Source organism: Chiloscyllium plagiosum, chromosome 11 (genome assembly GCF_004010195.1).
Source record: "Chiloscyllium plagiosum isolate BGI_BamShark_2017 chromosome 11, ASM401019v2, whole genome shotgun sequence".
Taxonomy (NCBI): domain Eukaryota; kingdom Metazoa; phylum Chordata; class Chondrichthyes; order Orectolobiformes; family Hemiscylliidae; genus Chiloscyllium; species Chiloscyllium plagiosum.
Genome location: NC_057720.1, coordinates 41,599,535 through 41,610,920, shown reverse-complemented (window position 1 = coordinate 41,610,920; position 11,386 = coordinate 41,599,535). Strand labels below are relative to the sequence as shown.

Below are 11,386 nucleotides of genomic sequence, written 5' to 3'. Positions count from 1 at the left end.
CCCAACATATATTACATCAGTGAAAGAGCTCTACCTCTGGGATTAAACATTTACATAAGTCTATCCCAGGAAGAGAAAATTTTCTGCCCTCGAATAGCTCAGTGCAATCGCTAGTTCATTAGCTGAGTAACATGGGAACAGGAGAAGGGCATTTCGGTCCTGAGCCTGTTCTGCCATACAATGAGATTCTTTTCCTGGAATGTATGCAGCACTGTCTCGCCCAGCGTTTATTGCCCATCTCTAATTGCCCATAGGGCAACTACCTAGTTTTGGGTCTAGAGTCACATGTAGGCCAGGCGAAGTATGGATGGCAGATTTCTACTCCTGAAGGGCACTAGTGCATTGGATGGGATTTGACAAAAAGTTGCAGTGGTTACAAGGTCGCCATTAAATTTCACTATCTGTCATGGTGGGATTGAACTTCATGTCCCATAACATTACCCTGGGGCTCTGTATTACTAATTCAGTGATCTTACCTCTACATCATTGCCTCCCCTTCTGTAAACTTGAACTCATTGCAAACTCTGATCTCATATCCTAGCTCACACTAAGCCGCATTTACCCATCATAAATCCATAAACTTGTCTTGCTTCATATCCCTTAACACATTTGGTTAATTAGATTCTATTAATTTTAGATTACAACTGACTTAATATCAATTACCGTTCGTGAAAAAAAAAGTCCCAAATATTCACAGTGTTTCTTGTTACTGGCACAAGAAATAGAACATTAATGAAATTGATCGTATTAGAGGTTGAGTGTATGAAACATTGGCTGTCCAGAGGGTAAATAATTACAATCAAATATCAGTTTATTAAAAAGCTACAGTTTATTTTTAAAAGGCATTTGGCACTATATACTTTTGCTCTGAATACAGCTGACCATCTTTAAACCATATTTTCTTTTTTTTTTAAGAACCATATACAAAGTCTGAGGCAGCCAAAGTATGAATACAACAGAGAAAATAAATCCAGTTTTTTTAAAAGCTTTTTCTTTACAGTTCCATCAGCTTCAAACAAAAAATGATTTTACCCCACCTTCAAAAATGGGAGGCATTAAAATAGATGTGATCTGTATCATAAGTCACATTGTGATGCATCACAACAAAAACTAGTAAAAATTACAATCAGGTTTGGTCTATGTACAAATCATACAGATTAAAAAAAGTCTTAAAATAATTCCTGCTCCTCTTTTCCAAGTGAGTAGGGTTCTCTAACTGCGTATCATGGTGTGAATTTCCATTTAAGTCACTTCTTTTGTTGAATGTAATTCATCCGTACTCTTCCTTGCTGCATGATTGGAAAATGCTGGTTACTGTGGATTGTGGGACCTGTCAAAACAGGAACATTTACAGTTTTACAAACACACCAATTTGAAATTAATTTATGAAAATGTAAACATTGCATTCATTGTGTTTCTGCTAAGTTGAAAGATTGAAACTTCAATTGAAATATTATGTCCAAACAATTTTCGCACAAATGAGAATGAGACAAAAGTCAATTGTTGCAAATACACACAAGTTGCCTTGTACATGTGAAAACAGCTTTCTGGAACTCACCATTATTTGAATGAGAAACTCAGATCGCTGTTTATAAAGTTAGCTGCCATCTTCACCCATTGGTCTGTATAGCTTAGTTACATGCTGCTTTCGCCAATTAACCAGCAGCAAAATCTACGTCACTCAAACTATAAAATACTGCAGATTTTATGGGATTTGATTCTCCCATTCTCTGTCTTCTTGATTCTGCTCAGTCTTGATTTTGTTTTTAATAAGCTTCCAAATCATAATTTAAACAGTGCATTTTCAGCACCCTGCACTGTATCACAGGAAAGCTTGATCAATTGGGTGAGAGAAACAGAACAGAACAAATGTGCTTGAGGATTGTTATCCATTTAGTTGTAGGTAAAATTTCTACAATTCATCAAATCCTGGATCGAACAAGTGATTTTTGTAAATTTACATGAAAACTTCTAGGCCTCCCAAGGTCTGTAATTATTTATTTGGATCGTATATCAAGTCCACTATAACATAGGGTATACTTTCTGCTGTCAAAATCATTTACAATAATATGCTAGGGGATACATATAAAGTGAGAATCAATATTCCTACATTTACCTGCCATGTCACTTTGCAATAGTTAAACCTGATTAGAATGGCTTGCTGTTATTGGTACCTTGAGAATAGTAGGATTTGTTCTGCTGAGGATAGTTCGTATTTCCCTGCTGAATGAAGTTCTGAGGCATTCTGTAAGGCCACGGTGCTTGAAAATGAGGAAGAGGATGATGCTCCCAAGGTATGGGTGGAGGATTTAGTTTTGCAAATTGTCCCTGAAACCTTTGATCTATGTTTCCATGGAGGAAAAAAAGTCAAATGTTTGTTGTAAGACATGATTGCTTAAAATTAACATTAAGAAGCCTAAAAAGTGCAATTTGTCTCCTTTGCAAACTGGGTGGCATGTAATTCTTCCTTAGTATACTTTCCTCTGTAATAACACAATTAACCTTGTAGCAGGGTAGCTTGTTAACGCACTTTGTTGCAAGGTATACTTACTTTACTTCACCAGTATAGTTAAAAATATTGTCAGAAGCACAAGCAAGATATTAAAAGATAGATATCTATCTTTAATAGATTTTAAAGAATTAGCACTATAAAGGGTTGAATGCGAATTCATTACTATCAGCAATAGTGGGGTAAAAGATTTTGTCAGATGCTCAATGTTCAACATTATTATAAATATAGTCACTGAGGATGGAAAAGAGAAGGGAATGAGACAAGGCAAATAACAAGGTAAACTACAAAAACTGCCCAGAATCCTGAGTCAGTCTCTCTTTGTTTCTGTTGGTGTTATTTTTGAAGCTTTAATAATAATCATCACACTGATTTTTAAAGCATTCAAGGGACAAGCAAACACAGGCTTTGAAATTGGTCATTTTCATTATCAATAGTTTAACTTTTTTCATGAAAAATGTACACTGATTGTAACAAACAGGAAGTGTGCAAGTTATTCCATAATTTTATAATCTTAGTTGCAAAATATTATTCAGAGTATTCATTATATAGGAAGTATTCTGTTACATTTCCGGCCCTCTATTATTTGCATATGACATGTATATTGAAATTTCTCCAAAAAGTATGATTAATTCATTTGTATCCCTTCTCGCTTAGGTCACTAACTCTTAGCCAGTAAATAATTTCACAGATTCCAATGGTCATTCTTCACATCAGGTAGATAGCATTGGCAAGATTTTGAATCAATCTCATATTCAACTGACTTCAATTTTTGTGCACACTTTCGGAAGTTACTGTCTACCAAGCAGTGACATGTAGTGGAAAGAACAAAGAGCCAAGCTGCTTCTGAGAATATCTGTAGCATTCAAAAACTGCCCCGATTAAAATTAGCAAATTCAGCACACTGGGCAACATCTTGATTTACCATCAGGAAAGTACCACATTGCAAATTATCAAAGGTGCCGCACATCTTTAAACTAATTTATTACTTAACTTGTTAATCTTACCCTTCACTGTTATTTTTGAGGCCATAAAGAAATGCATTTTTGTTAGATAATATCTGGTGTAAAAACAAATCAGCATATATAGAATAAAATTGTTAAAATTATAAGACTTCAGCATGTCCATTACAGTGCATATTCGAAGAATAATAGCAACATATTAATATAATGAGAAAAAGAAATATACCTGAAGCTCCCAGAGTGCCATTTCCCACTAGTGTGCTGCGAGTCATGTGATTGTGCCACTGTCCATCGTGAGGAGTGTTGGAGATACCCATGGGCCTAGTAGCAGGCTGAGCAAAGATGATACTAGGATCATTCAAATTCATATTGTTGGGATTAGCTGTGTTGCTGCTTGACCGCATAGGGAAAGTAATGTTGGGATGGTTACCAGATGCAGGTTGAAGCAGAGTAGGCCAAGAATTAGTGGGCATTTGCACCTGGTGCTGCGGTTGGTGTGACTGTATTAAACCCAGGCTGTGCACACTGGAAAACTGACCTGGGTGAGGCTGAGCATACGGAAACAAGGACATTTGAACCTGATGGGTTGGTTGAGCAAGTGTCTGTGCAAGCTTATTTTGAGAAGCTGCTTGTTGGGTCTGTGGATGGGAAACAGAGGCTGTTTGAGATGAATTTGGTGTTAACTGCTGATGCACAGTTTGAGGAGAATAAGGAGGCGTCTGATGTGGTTCTGACTGAAAATTAGAAACAAAAAAGCAATGAGACAGACTATTGCTGCAGATAATGGATTTCCAGTTTCTAACATTCTTTCACTAAACCATGTTTTAAGAAGGAAGGAAATCATTTACAAAATATTGTGTGTGAGTAGGGTGGACTAAGTGATAATAGTTCTAAAAGGGTTTATCTGACATACCATTTTCAAATATGAATATATCACGACAAAACTGTTTCGTTTCTACATAACTATGAAACTATTCATTAACATATATGATTGTTAATCTTAACTCAGTTACAAGAGGGGTTTCTCCACTTTGGGGCAAATTCTAGAAGAATTTTTGAGAATAAAGAACAATAAATGGCAATTTTAACATAAAGTCTTCTATACTGGAGAAAACCCTGTGCAACTGTAGTATGTTACATAAGAAGCAGAAAGAAATAACTTACACATTCTGAGGGTTGCCTGTTACGATGTGGGAAATCCTGATGATGTCCTGAATATGATGTAGATGCCTGGGAAGTTGCAACTGCCTGTACACTGGTAATGTTTCGTGCAACCTGAGGAACTTTAAGATAAAAACAAAATCCATCGGATACCAAATAGTCTTTTAATACTGAATATTATTAATATTATTATTACTGAATTTTTGCAATGTTTTAATTACTTAACACTTTTTGCCTTTTTAATTGTTACTTTATTTTCCACTAAGGTGTTGTCTTCCTACACATCTTGTCTGAACTTGAGCTATATTAAAGCTCTCAGGACAATTGGACTTTTGGATTGTTCTTTTTCACTGCAGGGTAATGCCTGACATCTTATTACTACATACGCTGATTGTGGGTTTGCCATTCAAGAAAAGCAGTTCAAGCAATACTTTACCAGTTCACTGCACAGAAGTCTTGAGCACCAAAACAGAGCACCAACCTACTCTGGAAATTTTAGTGTATGTATTGTATGCACCAAGTTATACTATATTAATTAAGTCACTTAATATCTTTATACACTGTACTACCTCCATCAATATGGATATGAATTTTCAGTAGTGATGTTAAAGGACTAACAGAATAGTAATGCTTCTCTACTGAAGGATTACTGGAAAATGTATCACATGATATGATTCATAAATGCCAGAGTGTTCAAACTTAGCACTGTAGAATTATAGAGATGGAATTACTTAGGTGGAGAATACAAAGGCCAGAGAGAAGTCAAGGAGAAATGAAATTCCCAGCTACAATTAATATCCAAAAGGGTTTGTACCAATATGCAAGACTGTCATCTGGGGTATCATCAGTCTGTGCAATTTTTCAGCAGACAATTGAGAACATGTTACAAGGTCTACCTCAAGTTGCTATTTATCTAAATGACTTGCTAACAGGGAAGACCACCATGAGTACTTAGAAACCTTGGACATAGTTCTTAAGACATTTCTTCCAGGCGTGCGTACGTCTTAGAAAGAAAAAAATGTGTGTTCCAGGCACCCCAACCCACTTGAGCTACAGAGTCAAGAAAAGCAAGTGGAAGACAAAGTGAGGGCAATCAAAGTTGCCCCAGCTCCCACATCTGTACAAGAGCTTGGTTCTTTCCTTTGGCTGGCGAATTATTCTGGAAAGTTCATACATAACATAGCCTCCATCCTGGCACTTTTGCAACAACTTTTTTAAAAAGGTCAACCTTGAAAATGGTCGTGTAATCTAGCCACAGGTTTCAGGGAAGTGAAGAAACAGCTTTCACCCTGTAACGTGTTGGCACACTATGACCCCAAGCAAGATCTGGTATTGAAATGCAACGCCTCCCTGTATGGTATCAGGGTAATATTAGCTCATAGGTGCTCCAAAGGAGAGGAATGCCCCATAGTGTATGCAAGCAGGACTTTGGCTAATGCAGAAAATGAATATGCTCAGATGGAAAGGAAGATTTGGCATTACTACTTGGAGTCAGAAAGTTCCACCAATACCTCGACAGGTGCAAATTTGTAATTATAACGGACGACAAACCCCTGCTAGGTTTACTTAGAGGACAACACAGTACCGCCCATAGCTTCAGGCCAAATTCAGTGGTGGGCTCTATTATTAAGTGTGTATAATTACAAGTTGGAACACAGGCCAGAAAATCAAGTAGCAAATGAAGATGCATTCAGCCGTCTTTGGCTGATAGATACACCACCAGCCATACTGCCACTGGAACAGATTATCATGGCTTTAGATTTTGTGGACACACTTCCAGTCACAGCTGACAATATCAGACTTTGGATGCAGAAAGATCCAGTCCTGGCAAAGCTGAAATAGCTGATGGTTACGGGGGAAACCAAAGGGCCATCACAACCAGATCTGAAACTTTCTTGGAACTGGAGAAACCAGATCACAGCAGAGGATGGCATATTATTATGAGGAGCAAGTGTGATTTTCCTGAGCAAAGGGAGCCTCCAGATACTGGAACTTCCAGGATATCCAAAATGAAGACGTAAGTGAGACTTTAGGAATGGGGGCCAGGATTAGATGCAGACATAGCTGTGTTGGTGGGGCAGTGCCCAGAGTGGCAACAAGGACAAATGTTACTGCTAGCAGGTCCCCAACATTTGTAGGAATGGCTGGATAAACTCTGGATTTGGTTACAAGTTAACTGTGCAGATAATGGATCATCGTTTCCCAGCGGGGAATTTGAGTATTTTGTAATGTTGAATGGTATTCGACATAAAAGGACAGCTGCATACCATCCATCATCCAATGGCCTGGCAGAAAGAGTACTCCAAACTTTGAAGGCAGGCTTAAAAAAACAGCCTACAGCTTCACTAGATACAAAAATGTTCCAGTTCCTATTTGATAATAGGACCACCTGTCATGCAACTACAGGAACAGCTCCAGCAGAATTAATAATGGGAAAGGCTCTGCACCAGGTTAAAACTGATCTTCCTGGACCTGGGGGCAGAGAGTGAAACGGCATTTGGAACGCCCATGCTGGATACAAGACAGTTTCCTTTGGCGGACAAAGTTTGGAGTGGGAACTACGGGGAATGGTTCTGCATGGGTAAGAGGCATGGTTAATGCGAGGTCAGGTCCAGTAAGTTTGGGTAGGTGTGATGGTCCTGAACAAGTACATGGACCAAATGGCAGGTACAAACTTAGCAGAAGCAGAATGTACCAGGCTCCCCGACAGCCTTTCCATCTGTTCTGGAACCCATAAGTTCTCGCTCTCTGTCAAGCAGTGAAGCTTTCTTGGAATCTGAGGTAGACACAGCAGATATCACCGCATTGACGCCTTTGCTTATGAAACACTCTGGGCAGAAGAGGTGAGTTACTGTGCATTACACTCCATCCTTAGCAGAGGCAGAGTTGAAAGAACCTGACCCAGTGCTAAAATTCTCCGGGGGAGCAAAGACCACAGCCCATGTCCTCAGACTCCAAGAGGGAGGGATGTAGTGATTGTAACAAGGTCAGCCAGATGGACCTCACGGAATATGAGTTCCCTGTTTGGGGATGTTAATCTGGTCTAATCAAGGAGCTCTAGCTGACAGATATAAATAGGAGTGTCAGGGGCTCTGTTAACTCTTTAAGAGCTGGGTCTGACGGAGCTCGATCAGTGTTAAGGTCTTTCCACAAGTAAATCAAGGGTGACTTGGTGACAACAGGATACTGGCCTCTGTGGAATTATTTTACATGGTGTCACTGAAAAACCATATGTTAAAAGCACTTTTTCTTGAAGATTTTTAGGGCATAATAACAGTTCTAATGTTAACATATACACAAATACTAAAGTAAAGACAGATAATTATATTTTGGAGCGATTAATTTGTCTACCAGGCACAGTGTTATTCCTTAGTCGGGCTGTTCTGATTTCTGGACAGTCCCTTCTCATATGACTGGTGTCACCACAGATAAAGCATCGTTTTTCTCTTAGTTCTTTTTCTTCCTCCTTTGAATCTTTCTCTTCATCTTTCTCATTTTCTTTCTTCTTCATTCTTAACACAAAATATATTCAATCAATGTTTATCATTCTTTAAAAGTAGTGTCAAGCAAGGACAAACTTAAGGTTGCCTCCTGCCCTAGTTTTTGGCTGGTTTTATTAGCAAGTGTTAAAATGTCAAAATGTTAACAAACCGTCAAAAGGTATGATTTCTGGCATTTTTAAAATCCAGTATTACAGAGTTTATAGTAAAATATCATAAGTAATTAATTCAAAGTATTTTCATGAGCAAAAATCAAAATTGTGGGATGGGGAAGGAAGAGAAAGAGGAAGACAGAGAGAGTATGGAGCAAGACAGTGAGAATGTACAATAATAAGAGAAATAAGTCTTAATAATATTTTAAAGAGAAAGTTCTAAACATGCTGCTGGCCTTCAGAGCCTGGTTTTCATCTGTTTTGCATCTGGCAAAAATTAGAAATCCATGGTCCATTGTAATGGGCATGTCTTAGGTCAAATACTTCAGTTGGAAACTCCTTCAGTAAATCAAAATGTCACTTTTGTTTGATGGTAGACATTTTATCTGAATCAAAACTTGTGGGTTGAAATTCCAATCCAGGGTCATAGTACCTGATCTTATGTCCTCCTTCAGCCCTTTCTACTAGCCATCTTCATTTAACTAATTTTCTGTTGTGTGAACTTGCTGCCATGCATTTTTGAATTAATTAATTGACTGCAAATTGGTTTCAGGTTGGCTGAAGACATAAAACAGACTATATAAATGTAAGTCATTTCTTACCTCCTCCTCTTTGGGCAGTCTTTCATGTAATGTCCAATTTTCCCACAGATACGACAACATCTATCATTTGGTGCCAACTCTCCATCAGTCAGGATTTTCGAATCAAAAAAGTAATCCTTAAGAGAAATTATTTGCACAACTTCAACTTTATTGAGCAAATGATCATGGTTATAAATCTAATGTATGGAAATACCAAATTTGTTCAATGAGTGACTAATATCTAAAGGGACAAGTTTGAAACAGATTTATTTTATTTCAATTTAAAAAATATTAAGGGTTCAAGTTATACTTTCTTCAGTTCAGATTTTGTCTTCAATACTGATTTCCATTTGTCTTATTCATTAGTTTTCTTCATTCTAATACATTCTTTACTTACCAAGTCACATTTTGACACTTTCACTTCCTTATAGAACGTAAGTGTAATAAGCCACCTCAATCCTACTCCATGATATCCTTATCTTACTCCTCCCTCTCAGAATGACTAACTTCCATCTTAACTCCCCTGTTCTCTAACACTTTTCTCCAAATAAAATGTCTCCTAACCATGTTCATGACCGCTCCCTTTACTTCAGTATCTCTACACACTCACTATTTCCATCACCAACAAGACACCATCTCTTTCCAACTTCCTTGTCTTCCTCACCACCCATATTTCACCTCATCTTTCAAATGAAATCTTCAATGATAAGGAAATGACATTTTGTGGGTCTGTAATGCATAATTTATCTCAATAAGCAGATTTCAACATAATCAATGACATCACCCTCCTCCTGGTTCCATTTTCACATATGTTGAGTTTCCCTGTAGTCCAGAATGAGGGGTCAGTCTTAAGATACGGGATAGGCCATTTTGGACTGAGATGAGGATTAATTTCTTCACTCAGAGGGTCTACTCATACCCATACTTCTTTTTCTATAATAATACGGCATCATCAACTTTCTTATACAGTGTCAAATCCATAGAGATAATACATACACTATAATTTGAATCTTAAATACTACTTACAACATTGTTTTCAATATTGTTGCTAATAATTAATGACATTGAATTTATAGGCCACTGAGCCTAGCTAATCTATGACAATTTTTATAGTTCAGATGAACTCTTCATCCTACTTCACTGAATGCTATCTGCATATCCTTCTGGTTCTTGCTCCCTCATGTACTTTTCTAAAGGCAACAGTGATATTTGCATAATTATTCCTTTTGGTGTAGCAGGTTCCATAGGTTACACGAAGAAGTTTCTCCTGAATTCTTTATTTGATTTATTAATGATTATCTTACATAGATTACTCCATTGCTCAACTCTAAAGTTGGCTTTAAGTCCATCTATCAAACGCCTTCATAACTTTAAAGATCTCTTTCTTAACTTCCTTCGTGAAATCAGCACAGACAATCACGGTTGGAAATAATTAAAATTAAGCTTACATTAATTTATCAAACAAATAAAACTTATTCCTGTAGCACTGAAATAACATCACTGGAATTCTAACAAAGAGAGTTTGCTGGGTTGACAATTATTATATTATTTATTGAACAAGAAAGAAGAAAGGTGTATTAAAATAAGTGCCTTTACATACTGTTTCCATGCCAGGATGTGGATACACAGGTGTACCAAATAATCTGCGGCCATTTATAAAAGCCTTCATAATAAAGTTGGTCACTGCAAAGACAGCAAACATTGAAATCAGAACTAAGTTCATGCTTTGTTATGCAAAAAAAATCTGAACAGCCAAAAAGTGAGATGACTTACTTTTTCTTGAAACTCCAGCACCAAGATTGTGATTCAAATCAAAAGGATCTGGAAAACAAGTTCTGACATCAGAAATGAGATAACAAGAATCCAGAGAAAGTATATTCCTGTCAGGATGAAAGGGAAGGCTGGTAGGTATAGGGAATGCTGGATGACTAAAGAAATTGAGGGTTTGGTTAAGAAAAAGAAGGAAGCAAAAGTCAGGTATAGACAAGATAGATCGAGTAAATCCTGAGAAGAGTATAAAGAAAGTAGGAGTATACTTAAGAGGGAAATCAGGAGGGCAAAACGGGGACATGAAATAGCTTTGGCAAATAGAATTAAGGAAAATCCAAAGGGTTTTTACAAAAATATTAAAGGACAAAAGGATAACTAGGGAGAGAATAGGGCCCCTCAAAGATCAGCAAGGCAGCCTTTGTGTGGAGCCTCAGAAAATGTGGGAGATACTAAATGAATATTTTGCATCAGTATTTACTGTGGAAAAGGATATGGAAGATATAGACTGTAGGGAAATAGATGGTGACATCTTGCAAAACATCCAGATTACAGAGGAGCAAGTGTTGGATGTCTTGAAATGGTTAAAGGTGGATAAATCCCCAGGACCTGATCAGGTGTACCCGAGAACTCTTTGGGAAGCTAGAGAAGTGATTGCTGGGCCTCTTGCTGAGATATTTGTATCATTGACAGTCACAGGTGAGGTGCCGGAAGACTGGAAGTTGGCTAATGTGGTGCCACTGTTTAAGAAGGG

The 11,386-nt window shown here is 37.6% G+C and overlaps 1 protein-coding gene across 1 annotated transcript in view; it reads right to left on the bottom strand.

Annotated features, from left to right (window-relative positions):
- Nucleotides 1–810: 810 nt before the first annotated feature.
- Nucleotides 811–11,386, bottom strand: part of LOC122554722 (terminal uridylyltransferase 4-like) — an 86,545-nt gene continuing 75,969 nt past the window's right edge. Inside the window, exons 21-28 of the mRNA XM_043700098.1 lie at nt 10,639–10,686; nt 10,466–10,548; nt 8,887–9,002; nt 7,984–8,144; nt 4,636–4,754; nt 3,698–4,205; nt 2,175–2,342; nt 811–1,330 (exon numbers count right to left, since the gene is read on the bottom strand). Coding sequence (XP_043556033.1) covers nt 1,248–1,330; nt 2,175–2,342; nt 3,698–4,205; nt 4,636–4,754; nt 7,984–8,144; nt 8,887–9,002; nt 10,466–10,548; nt 10,639–10,686 — 1,286 coding nt within the window. The 3' untranslated portion in view covers nt 811–1,247. The remainder of the gene's footprint in view (nt 1,331–2,174; nt 2,343–3,697; nt 4,206–4,635; nt 4,755–7,983; nt 8,145–8,886; nt 9,003–10,465; nt 10,549–10,638; nt 10,687–11,386) is intronic.